Genomic DNA, 13194 nt, shown 5'->3' with positions numbered 1-13194 from the left:
ATGTTCAATGAAACTGTATACCTGGTTTTGCTGCCAGTTAAATGTGTCCTACGTTACACATGAGACATAGTAGAAACACATTTGATTGTAGACTTTGGTGTGCTGCTAATGGGACATTGGCATAGCATGGTTTTCTCTCATTAAGCCAAGCTCTACAGGGTTTTTTGCTTTTAAACTTCAACTGGTTCATTTTTTTCCAAAAAGAAAAAAGAGGAACCATTAGGCCTGTATTAATTATTATGAGTGTTAGAACTGCAAGTAAGCTGGGAAATGTTTTTTCCTGAGGTCATCTTAGCATTTTTTTAAACATTCGTTTTAAATTATTATTAGTAACCAGCTGTCTGGCTGGATCATCATTTTGACTTCATGATACATCATAGTGGGTGTGAATCATAGTAAATTTCTGTTTAGAATTAAACACATTTTAAGGCATGTGTAATTCTGAAAAAAGTTTTCATGGAATTTATCCTTTCCAACAATATTCCCCACATATGCTTTCTTTTTAAAAAGAAATGTGATGTAAAAACATTTCTGTCTAACTAAGGAAAATGTGGACAAAGGCTATTTGAAAGTTATGGATATTTTTAATACCGTACAGTAAGTAGTATCTAATGCTAAGAAAACAAGTTCAAATGGCTATGATATGCTGTGGACTGTGAGAAGAGTACAGCAAGTTGCAAGCCGTTACTGTACATATATATCAAGCTTGCTAAATTTATACAGCCTTTCTTCAACCTGTCATGTGATGATTCCAAGCCACTATTTTGAATGTGGAATCTTTGTTAACATGAAAAGGAATTCAACCCAAGCTTCTTAAAGCAACATGCTTAAAGATGTTCACTTCAGACACACTGCAATTTTTCAAGAATGTATCTCAGAAAGTGTACAATTGCATTGTGTTCTGTGCAACTAGGCTATTTCTCACACACAACTATATTAATTATACTGTCTCTCAAATATTGACTCATAACAAATAGTATGCCAGGATTTTGCATACTGGTCTTTCCATGCAATGTACATTTCCTAGATAATAGACGCAAACAGAACTGTACGTTCAGCTCTTTTGTTCAAACTAAAGACCAAAACTAACTGAATAGGGTAGTAGACACTAGTTTATTTTCCATATAGTTAGAGGCACTCATTATTTTGCTGATCTTGGTCAAGACATTTATGCACTTGCTGAACAGACAGCTATTAAAAGTGGTAGTGTTGACTTTAATCTTCTAAAATCCACTTGGTTTAAATATTACCTATAGACTGAATCTAATTTTACCTATGGCAGGATTAAATTTCTGAGATTCTTGTTTTAAATTTGAAAATGCTTGTATTTGCCACAGTTACTATACTCTCCATTTCAAAATGGAGATGGCAAAATTCATAAGGAAGCATGTGCTTCCCCTGAACCAGCCTAGCTCCAACGACTACAGAAATTTGAAAAATGTCATGCGTCTTTGCTGAATCTTCACGGTGATTTTCTTGATGGAATAATTTTAACTGCAGTTGATCTGCAATGGGGATCAGTTGCTTGCAGCTGAATTTGGAAGAGGCAGATGTCAATCTAATAATTTTTAGTTATAAATTAGTAGAAATTCTCTGTAATCCTTCATTTCTGCTGTTGTCATATCATATGTTGGTCAGCCCACTGAAAAAAAATTGTCTCTGTTCATTCTCCTGGATATACAAGAGAGCTTTTCTCTCCATTTAGATATGGGTATACCTTCATTTTATTTTGGGTATGAGTTTTGCAAATAACTAATGCTTTCCATTATGACTTACTTGTTTTTTCTGGAAATATCTGTAATGGGAGTGGGGGGAAACATAGTCTACATGGAGGGTTCCTGGACTTACTCAGAGGGCAATTTTCGGCCAGGAGTAGAATCTGGAAGAAGCAGTGGGGAATGTGCCCATTTTCCTCCCCCCCCCCCCGCTTTGTCCTCCTGGACACCACTGTGCCATGGCGGTGCATGGGGAACCCTGGGAACAGGGCTTCTTCACCTGTATCTTGGGTGCTTCTGGGCTGGTTCCTGCAGCTGCAGCCATGTACCCACAGGCTGCCCGGAAGGGAGGGGGTGGAGCTGGCCAGGCAGGCCAGAAGGAGGTGCCTTCATAGCTAGGGCCTGCTGCAGATGATGAGGCCGGTCAGTCTGGCTTCTCCGCTCACCATCTCTGTATGTATGACAGAACATGAATGCAAAGCTGTCTGCTAGTTCCCTGGTTGCTTGTTTGTCACAACGTTTGGTGGGCAACTTGGGGCATTGGGCTGGATCCTTTTGGAGAGGAGACAGGGCTTTCTTATCATCTTACACCCATTTTGGAGGTCACAAGGGATCTTAGGGTGGCACCATTCGGGGAAGTGCCCAACTTGGGGGCCATCATATGGCATCATTCCCAAGTAGCAGGGAATTCACAGAGTGGATTGTGCTAAGGTGGGATCACATTGCCTGCTATCCTGTGGTGGTCATTGGATGGCAGCTAGGTCATCCAATGCTTGGATCCATGCCCTATGCTGCAATAGTGTTCCAAGGGCTGTAATCATTAAAGCTGTGGCCATGTTTCACTCCGACCTAGTGTGGTGGTGATTTTGTTCTCCTTCGCCTCCTGCCTCCCCCCATCCCCTTGCCCCTGGGACTGCAACTGCTCCTTGGCTTGGTGGTCTGCAGCAGATTACAACCACAACATTGTTTTTATCAGTGGCTCCATTTATTTTTACCCTTATGCTCTTCCCAGGACTATCATGAACACTTTCTCAGATATCTGTGCAAGTGTGCACATTATTGACATATGTAAGTACATGCACTCCTAAACAGAGTTACACCCTTCTAAGCCCATTTACTTCAATGATTGCACAGAATCATAGAGTTAGAAGGAGTCTTATAGATCAGCTAGTCCAACCTCGGCTCAATGGAAAAACTGCCTAAAGCATCCCCAACAAATATTTCAAAATGCAACAGTGTAGGGCTAGACGGATGAACAGATTAAGTGAAGTATCTGCTTTCATGGGAAAGATCTACGATGCACTTGTTCATTGTGGATGGTTCTTTGAAAAACAACTAAGTTCGGTTGTACTGTTTTCGCGTGTGGATAATTGGGCTGCATTCATCAGTCAGCGGCATTCCTCCGTCCCTTGCTTTCCTGAGCCAGGAAATTTTCCTTCCTTTTCTCTCCATTTTGTATTTCCCAAAGGTGCAGCGAAGAAAGCCCTACTCAATTTCATTTTATATTCCTAATCTCCCAGCTGCATCCCATCAAGTCTAACACACTGAATTCTCTCTCTTTTGAAAGCAAAATAACTAGCAGTGCCAACCTAGCAGAGTTATATCCTTCTCTGTCATTCGCTTCAGTAGACATAGTAAAGTCTCCCTAGGATTGCACTGTAAAATTTACAACTACTGAGAAAGCCTTGGCCAATTTAATTCCAATATATGAGACAACTGCAGATCCAGAGATTTTGGTAGCTCACTTTGCAGATAAAATTCAGAATTAACTAGTGTATATTAATTAGTTTCACAAGACATTTTCTTTCATGGGAGTATCTTCTGTCTCTTCAGATTTTAATTAGAGATGATAGCCCTGAACTAAGGTGCTCTACCAATTATAGACCACATTTATGATGTCAAATTACCATTTATATTTTGTGACTACAGCAGTCAGTTACATTTTTCAGTTGTTAAGCAGAATATCAAATCCATACTGCAGATTGCCAAGAAGAATATGTTGTTCAACAACTGCTTAATAAAATACATTGTATTACCTGTTATTCTGACAGGATGAAGAAACTAAAGGAAACCCTGGTTGCAGTCCAACAGTTGGATAAGAACATGAGCATCCTGAGAGCTTGGCTTGCCCACATTGAGTCAGAGCTGTCCAAACCCATTGTCTATGAAACCTGTGACTCCGAGGAGATTCAAAGGAAACTAAATGAACAGCAGGTAAAACAAAAATATGAGGTAGAAGAACAAAAATCATGAATCCCTACCACTCTCCATTGCATAATGGTGAGGGTGACCCAAGTGTGGTACAGGTTTGGGCCTGCTGTATCCAGCTCAGTTTTACAAGAGGGCAGTGAGAGGAAGATGCCCTTAAATTTCAAGGCAGAGGATGCTTATGGCATTACTCATAGAATCTTCTGCTGGCTTTGACATCCAGTCAAGATGGAACTGCTCACTGAGCCTACCAAACAAAGGTAAGGCACCGTGATGTTATCACCAGAATGTCAGCTAATTTAATAATTAGCTTTTTGTTGTATGAGAAGTTTGGAGTGGATTGTGAGGCACTGTTTATTGCCATAGAGGGAGCATTCTGCATTTGAACATTGCAAGCTTCATAGATGCTTGAGAATCTCCATATTTAGAAATGCTCAAAGTTTTGTTCTACTTGTCTGTTTTTAAACATGTCTGAATTCCATTGCATGTAAAATAGCATGAATTATAGAGAAGCAATATTTAATTTTCATGCTTGTGCCTAACCTGCAAGTCATGGATGCAATGCAAGAAGGAAGGAGAAAAACTGAAAATTAGCAAGAGAGAAAGAGGATACATCATTTATTGTGGGGGGTTTTAACTGTGTGGAACTCTGGGAGAGCTTTTAGGATGTTTTAACACCCATTTCTCTTTTGCAAATTATTCACATAGAAGGTTTTTTTAGTCTGAATTTCAGGATTGTTATAGGCACTGATTATAGTATTTTGCAGCAGAAACAGAAATTAAAATCAGAATAAAACATACAATTATTAAATCCTTGTTTTGAAGCATAGCCCCAATCTCCAAATGCCAGCCCAAAGGAAAATTGTTATAATTAGGGATGAGTAGATTCCTGCAGTTCCATCCTGTTTAAGGTTTAGTCTACTATTGAGTATTCAATCCAAGGCACTTCCATGAAAGTCTACAGTGACCCCAGATATTGGTGGGGGGCAGGGGGGGAGAAGAATTGTTACTTTGTGACTTTGGTAAATGTTCTCTCAAGACTTCCCAAAGGTTTGGAGTAGGGATGTGCACAACAGATTTCCCAAGCCAAAAAACATACATGGAAATCGCTGTTTCACAATAGGAGTTTGCAATCTGGATCTGGGATTCAGGGAAAAATCTGGATTTTTGCCAATTATTCAGAGAATCTGGGATCTGATCCAGGAACCTGGAGTAAATCCAGGTACTTCTGGGTAAAGCGGGCTTCTCCCTTTTTTTCCAAAAGGGATATGGGAGGGGGAAGGGGGGATTGAAGGCAGAGGCAGGAGGGAAAAGGAGTGAGGCAGGGAACAAAGAGTGAGTGACCAATCCATTCAGGAGCTCTCCTTGTCTTCCTGACTTCTGTGAGTGACACTGGTTAAGTTGGACTAGGTTGCAACATGTCTTTTGCTTCGGTTTGGTTTGGATGGAATTCTCTGTTTTGACATGATTCTCTGGTTTGATGTTGGTCCCCTTGATTCACTTTAGTTCTATGGGGATTCCATCCATTCCCTTGCTTCAGTTTGGTTCTTTTGGGCATTCTCTTGCAATTTGGAGGTTGCCTTTAGCGCTTGGGGTGGGGGTGGGGGTTCAGTTTATTTCTGTTTGGCTTTCTCTGGGTTGAGGTTGTATTTGGGAGTGTACCTTTGGCCACTGACAGTCTTAACCCTGTGTGTTTTTGCCTGAGAGCCTGTTTAGAAATCCCCTCCCCGTAGGAAACAATGGAAAGTGGCTGTGGGTGCCTTCTTCAGAGGCTCATAAAACTGAACCTTGGGATTCAGTCTTCCTGAAACTTGATGAGTCCTTAGAAGACAGACAAGAGTAGGTTCCCTGCAAATTTGGTGGATTTTCCTTGAAAAATAAACCGACCCAGGCCCCTGGATAGCCTTCTGATAGTTTTCCCCATAGGGCATAATGGCCAAAGAAATCTGGGATTCTCTGATCTGTCTTAACCTGATCAGAGAATCTTCTCTGGATTTCAAGAACCCTGGATTTTTTTTTTTAGATCTCTGAAACCCAGATCCAGATTTCTCAGGGTTTTGTGTATGTGTGTGTGTGCATACCCCTATTTTGAATCATTGCTTTGATTTTCCAGAATGGTAACAAATCCAAGATATCTGGGAATAACTAAACATCCTCCCTGAAAATATCCAAGTTCCCCCCCCCCCAAGTTTCAATGCAGATATTGGGCAAAAGTTGGCTCGCAATATACTTAGATTTCTCTGAACAAAGGGTGGACATTACATCCCTGCTTCCCCAAAAGTCTTTAAAGCCAAAACCTTGGCCCAACTCCTATATGGAACCATGATAGAAGCAACATCGTCTTTTAACCCTCTTGAGCATGTTCAATGGGAGTTTCTCAGAGCAGCATTGTAAGTCCCCAATTGCGTACCAAATGCATTACTAATCCGCTCTGAGCCTGCATTGTGGGGAGAGCGGAATATAAGACTAATAAAATAATAAGACTAATAAATAAATAAATAACTCCCTTCTGTCTGGAGATCAGGGGGCGGGGCCACCAGCCATGTGACCATTTTCTCCGAGGGCAACCCAGTGAGTTCCACCACCTCTTTTCCTAGAAAAAAAGCCTTGGTGGTATTTACATAAACCACAGTAATGAAAGCATCTGATGGATTTTATAGGCTATTTAAGAAAATTTTGTGACCGAGGCTGTACTTGTCGAATTTCCATCTTCTAGAAGAAGCCTAACGTATTCCAAGCTCATTCTTCCAGGTATTCTATTGATCAAAGGGGTGATGAGCTTGATACGAGCATCTTGATAGAATGAACAACATAGAAGAACGTGATCTACAGTCTCAATTTCTCCTGCATTGCAAGGGCAAAGCCTTTTCTCGTAGGGAATTCTGTTAAACTGCCTGTCTAAAACAGCGGAGGGGAGTGCAGCACACCTTGCAAGTGTAAAGGCCCTCCTGTGACTATGCCCCTCCAAGAGGGACAGATATGCAGCTGGCTTGACTATATATCTGGTGTTCATAGGGAACAAAAAAGTAGGGACCCTCCCTAAATCAAGCTGGTATTCAATGTCCAATATCTTTTGTTTTATGGTCTGTTTTGGTTAAAACTATGGAGGGTGAAAAGCCAAGGCTCACCAGTTTACAAAGGACTATCCTAAGCCATTCAGGTTGATATTCATCCAGGAGGAGCAATACGGTCAAGCCTTGCTGAAAATAGCTGATCTTAAGCCAGTAATTTAAAGGGGCAAGGCAAACCTTAGCTTCCACTCTGACAGTGCCAGTCTCCAGGCTTATTTATTTATTTATTTATTTATTTATTTATTTATTTATTTATTTATTTATTTATTTATTTATTTATTTATTTATTAGTCTTATAGTCTGCTCTCCCCACAATGCAGGCTCAGAGCGGATTAGTAATGCATTTGGTACGCAACTGGGGACTTGCAGTGCTGCTCTGAGAAACTCCCATTGAACATGCTCAAGAGGAGCAAAAGAAGATGTTGCTTCTATCATGGTTCCATATAGGAGTTGGGCCAAGGTTTTGGCTTTAAAGACTTTTGGGGCAGCAGGGATGTAATGTCCTCCCTTTGTTCGGAGAAATCTAAGTATATTGTGAGCCAACTTTTGCCCAATATCTGCTGTGTGGACAATATGCGCTTTTTCTGAACCAGAGGCGTGAAATACTGCACCAAGATATTTGAAGGTCTGTACCTGTTCAATCAAGTGGCCACCGATGGTCCAGGTTCTAGACTTCTGTTTCTTACCGAAGGCCATTATTTTTGTTTTTTGATAATTTATGGTAAGAGAGTCTTCCTTGCAGTGCTGTACTAGAGCCTTTAGGGCTCTTCTGAGCCCAACTAGGGTCCTTGACAAAATGGCTGCATCATCTGCATATAATAGAATTACGTTGCTGTAATTTCAGAGGATGAAAGGCCTGGTTACTTAGCAGTTTGACCAAGTCATCTATATAGAAGTTGAAGAGTGCTAAAATGTAGCCCTGTTTCACACCTCTCAAAGTGGGAACAGCATTTGAAAGATGTCCGAGCTTACTGAACCTGACCTTTAGAGAGGTATTTTCATGTAGGGCATGGATCAGGAAGAGTAGCCTGCAATCAATGTTAGTGGCTTCCAACTTACCCCAGAGCTTAGCTCTAGAAATAGAGTCAAATGTCGCCTTTAGGTCAATATAGGCAACATATAAAGATACTACTGTTGTTGATGAGTATTTCTCTATAAGGTGTTGGAGGATCATGGAGTGAACTGTAGTACATCTACCTTCTCTGAATCCTGCCTGTTTATCAGCAATCAGATTTTCCTGTTCAAGCCAAATTTCGAATTTATCAAGGAGATGGGATGCATGTAATTTGCTGATTACACTAAGCAGACTGATTGGCCTATAGTTCACTGGGTCATCCCTACTCCCTTTTTTGAAAAGGGGAGCTATAATTGCCAGTCCTCAATCCTTAGGGATATGACCAGTTTGGTTGATGTAAGTAAAAAGGGATGCCAGCAGGGAGACCCACCAATTGATGCTGCATTTTAGGAATTCAGGAGGAATAAAGTCAGCTCCAGGTGCTTTACCAGCCTTCAGTTGGCTGACCAAAGACTTAATTTCCTTAATAGTGACAGGAGGACATGAAGGAAAGATTTCTATGGGCAAAACAGGTGATAAGCTGCTATGATCCTCATACATCCTCTGAGAATACATTTCCCAGGCATCAGAGGTAATTGGAATGTCCAGAGATGATGTTGACTACAACAAAGAAGGCTGGCAAATGCAGAGTTTTCAACAAAGATTTTAAAAAAACTATTGTCAGTCACTGTAAAAGTAGGAAAATGAAATGAATGCAACAGGTTTTTTTAATGCTAGTAACTGGCTGAAGCTGTCCTGCTGGATGCTGTTTGATGGCTAGTTTAGAAACAAGTAGAGACAACTTAATGCAGCTGTGAAGAGAGAGACCTAATTTGGGGGTCTGTAAAACCAATCTCCTTTGTCCAATTTGCTTGAAACTTGGGAGTTCTTTGGTAGACAGAACAATTTTGGTCTCTGGCTGAGAAAAAAGTGATTACACACACACCACAAAAGTTCCACATGGGAAATCATGGCAGATTGACAGGGTGGGACAGGTTGAGGGGGTCTGCAATGGAAGCCTTCCTCACTTTCTGAAAGGAAACGAACAGCAAACTACAGCATGGAAGGATGGCAAATGCAGAGTTTTCAGTGGAAAGGTTAAAAAATTATCAGTCATTGTTAGAGTAGGGAAATGAAATGAATGCAAACAGGGTTTGGGGTTTTTTAAAATGGTGGTAGCTGTCTGGAGCTCTCCTGCTCGATGGCCATTTTAGAAATTAGTAGAGAACCTAATGTAGCTGCACAGAGAGAGACTTACTTTGTGGGTCTGTAAAATTCCCCCCCCCTTTTGTTAAATCTGTTTGAAAATTGGGGGCTTTAGATTAGAGGGAGGATTGTGTTCTGTGCAAATTTGGTGTCATTATCTTTATAAACAGCTGCCCTAGGTCCTCGAATAAATTCCCCATAGAAAATAATGGGCCGAATCCACACTTCCCTACCTTCTGCTTTTCATACGCAATAATTGCTCTGGATTCTATCCCGCAATGCCCCAGTCTGTGTTCACATCCCCTCTTTTACTGTGCCAGCATCGTGCTATACTCCGTTCACATCCCTGGGAGAATCGTGCGATACAGGGCAGGTTTAGATCCGTCGTTGCTGATGACAACATCACGTAGCCTTTTAAAAAAAATTTAATGCTAAATTTTCGCTATATCGATTTTCTGCTCAATTGCAATGGCAGGGCCACACCTCCATTGATGCCTGTGATTGGTTAATGTTACTGCTCAACTATAATTACAGAATAGCGATTTTTTTTGCTATATCGATAATTTTAATTTTTTTAAAAACCCTGGAAAGAGTCAGCCTTTGCAGGCACAGTCCACTTATCAGAAATTATCTAGGCTCTCCTTCGGCAGTGAAACATTATTTACTGTAAAAAAAAATGGCATCCCCACCCGATGCCTCCACAGACTTTTTACAATGCCACTTCCCAAACCGCTTGTGGGTGATCTTCATGAACGGGATTGTGCAATAGCGCTAGGAATGCCCCCTTTTAAAAAAATAATAAACAGGACAGGGGTGTGAGCGTACCTTGGACAGAGTTGGGAGAATTGCTTGGCAAAGAGGGATGGTGTTCCGGAAAGGCAAGAAACAAGGAAGGGGTGGTGGTTAAGAGGTCTCTTTGGGAACCGCTTCTATTTGTTCACATCCATGGTGAGAACTGTGCAAGAGAAGCATTTGAAAGTGTGACAACCTCGTCTGAGGCACAGTGCAACAGATACAATAGAATGGTGGGATTGAGGTAAGAGTATGTGAACAGCCCTCTGAGAAGCACATAAATGGCGGGAAAATAGCTGCAAACTTGAGCCATGTGGATTTGGCCATGGTGTCAGAACTCTGGAAGCCAAAAAAACACACAGATTTGAATCTGAACTAGTAATGTCCTATCCAGAAATAAGGAATCATGGTAAAAATTGCCCCCCTGAAGTCCAGATCTGAAGTTATAATGAACATTTTCTTGGTGCAGTAGCACCTTTAAGACTAACCAATTTTATTGTAGCATAAGCTTTCGAGAATCAAGTTCTCTTCGACAGATGCATGATACAGAGACTGGTCAAATATAGAAGAGGAGGGAGGAGAAGAGGAGGAGAGAGAAGAGGCAATTGGGGGGGAGGGGGAGGGAGCAACCAAAACATTCCTTTGCTAGTATATGTAAACATCTCCTTTTGGTGTGTGGATCAGTTGGCTTCAAAGGAGTTTGCCCTGTTAGTTTGTAGCAGCCAAACAGCTAGACCATCCAATTCCAATGCAGTATGAGCCTTCGTGATTTTTATCGAAGGCTCATACTGCATTGGAATTGGATGGTCTAGCTGTTTGGCTGCTACAAACTAACAGGGCAAACTCCTTTGAAGCCAACTGATCCACACACCAAAAGGAGATGTTTACATATACTAGCAAAGGAATGTTTTGGTTGCTCCCTCCCCCTCCCCTCCAATTGCCTCTTCTCTCTCCTCCTCCTCCCTCCTCTTCTATATTTGACCAGTCTCTGTATCATGCATCTGACGAAGAGAACTTGATTCTCGAAAGCTTATGCTACAATAAAATTGGTTAGTCTTAAAGGTGCTACTGGACTCTTTTTGATTTTGCTACCACAGACTAACACGGCTAACTCCTCTGCATCTATTTTCCTGGTGCACACCCCTAGTTTGGAGAACCTTAGGGCCATCATAAGAGTGCATTTGCCAAGTTACTATTGCAACATGAAATGTAGGCTACTAAGAAATTGTTCCTGGAGCCAAGTTGTGATTTCTGTTGAGAGCATAATTGTAAAGAAATTGATTCTGCTACTTAAGCGGCAAAAGTATTTTATCTAGCCCCCAAACTAGTTCTTGCTCAGTTTTGGCACTTGTAAAGCTTTCTGTGTCAGAAACTGAATCTTTTTTGTTTGTTGCAGGAGAGAGCAATTAGGGAAAACCAAGATTCATGTTACAAAATGCATCCTAATAGGAAGTCACAATTACAATGCAGTACTGTTGGAAGGGTTATTCAAGTGTGAATGGTTGTCAGTAGGCTTGAACATTGAGTAAAAAGGACAAACCAGATATGATACTGAGAGTTCCAGAGAGAGAACGTGCATGCATGGGAGCCTGGTTTGTATCCGGACCATGGTGTTATGGAAGATGAGTTTCAGCCTCCCCCCTCACCTGACACACACACACACCATTTTTACAACTTGAAAGAACCCCATTGCAGCAGCTATGTGCCCTGTTCAGTTCAGTGGGCAAATGGCAGCACTGTTGAGTCCATTTCAAATTGGAGAAAGTGTGGAAGGGAGTAACCCTCCCTTCCCTTCTTTGGACAATGATGCTGTAGCTAACTATATACCAGTCTTGAAGTTCATGTTTTTAGGGAAAGTGACTGAGGAACAACTCCAGAGCTTCATGGATTACACATCCATCCCTAACTTTTCACTTTGGCTAAAGTCCTGGCTTTGGAACAGACACTCTTGGTGACTTAAGTGTATAATCTCCATTTGAGTCTGTCAAAGGCTATTTTTATTTATTTATTTATTTATTTATTTATTTATTTATTTATTTATTTATTTATTTATTTAACTTATCATCTGCTCTCCCTGCAAGAGGGCTCAGAACAGATGATAACGTAGTTTGAATATACATTAAAATTACCATTTAAAACCATACAAACTTACAATTCAGCAGCCCATATTACTCATTTCTAAAACGTTTCTATGGGTGAGAAGTGAGGGACAGCAAAGGTCCAACTGATGGAAGAGAGGGGCTACATTCCCCCTCCCCAGGTGGCCAGCCATTGGCCTCTCTCTAACTTTCAAAGGGCAGCCTAAAGAGGGCATGGGTCTTTCTGGCTCTGGTGGCAAAGCAAGCTTTCTCCTGAAAGCTGATTGGTTGATAGATCCGGCCTCATACAACCCTATTTTGCCTCCTTCCTTGATTGCTTTAATGCCATATTTGCCTTACTAATTCCTGTTGCTGTTAGGCAATGTCTGTGTTGTTGACTGTCCACTGAGCAGCCCACAGAATTCCTGCTGTGACCAGAACATTGCCATCTAGAAGGCCAACAGGCTGGTCCCATAGTGGCTCTGCTCCACCCCAGTGAGAGTTCGGGGTGCCTCTAACTCCTATTGCACTCTGTTAATATCAGTGGATCTCCTGGCAGCATTTCACATAGTAAAATACTGCATTATTTTAGCACTTAGAAATTATAGTAGGGATTCGAGGATAAAATGTTTCAGTGATTTTTGTAGCTGATCAGGTTCTGAAAGTTGTGGTTGATGAGACTGAGTTTGCTTCATGGGATTAGATTTGCCAGCCAGTGAGGGACACGGGGAGGGGTGGTGCCGCTGGCAATGGAGTGACATGCTTCTAGTAATGATGTCATACCTCTCTAGGAATAGCTGGAAACACTAAGGTAAAATCTTAAGAGTTCCTAGGATTCCCTGGAAGTGACATCATGCCATCACTGACCTTTCCCCCCCTGCATTTTTCTCCTTCCGGTTTCTGGAGCAGTGGTGAGAAACAGGAAAGTGGCAGCCCAGCATGGGATTTATCCTGTGGAAATCTGCAGAATTCTGTGCATTCAACCATACTTTTAAAAATATTACATGAAATATTTCTTTGTAGCTTAGGAGCTGATTGTCATCAGTATGCTGATATATCACTCTATTTAA

General features: G+C 41.4%; 1 protein-coding gene across 2 annotated transcripts in view; it reads left to right on the top strand.

Moving 5' to 3' along the window:
* The window catches only part of SYNE1 (spectrin repeat containing nuclear envelope protein 1), a 471821-nt gene that overhangs the window by 389422 nt on the left and 69205 nt on the right, over positions 1-13194 (top strand). For both annotated transcript variants that reach the window (XM_055002895.1, XM_055002961.1), the window contains one exon: positions 3767-3929. In XM_055002895.1, coding sequence (XP_054858870.1) covers positions 3767-3929 — 163 coding nt within the window. The remainder of the gene's footprint in view (positions 1-3766; positions 3930-13194) is intronic.

The sequence above is a fragment of the Eublepharis macularius genome, chromosome 1 (assembly GCF_028583425.1).
Source record: "Eublepharis macularius isolate TG4126 chromosome 1, MPM_Emac_v1.0, whole genome shotgun sequence".
NCBI lineage: Eukaryota > Metazoa > Chordata > Lepidosauria > Squamata > Eublepharidae > Eublepharis > Eublepharis macularius.
This window is presented reverse-complemented; position numbering and strand designations above follow the sequence as displayed.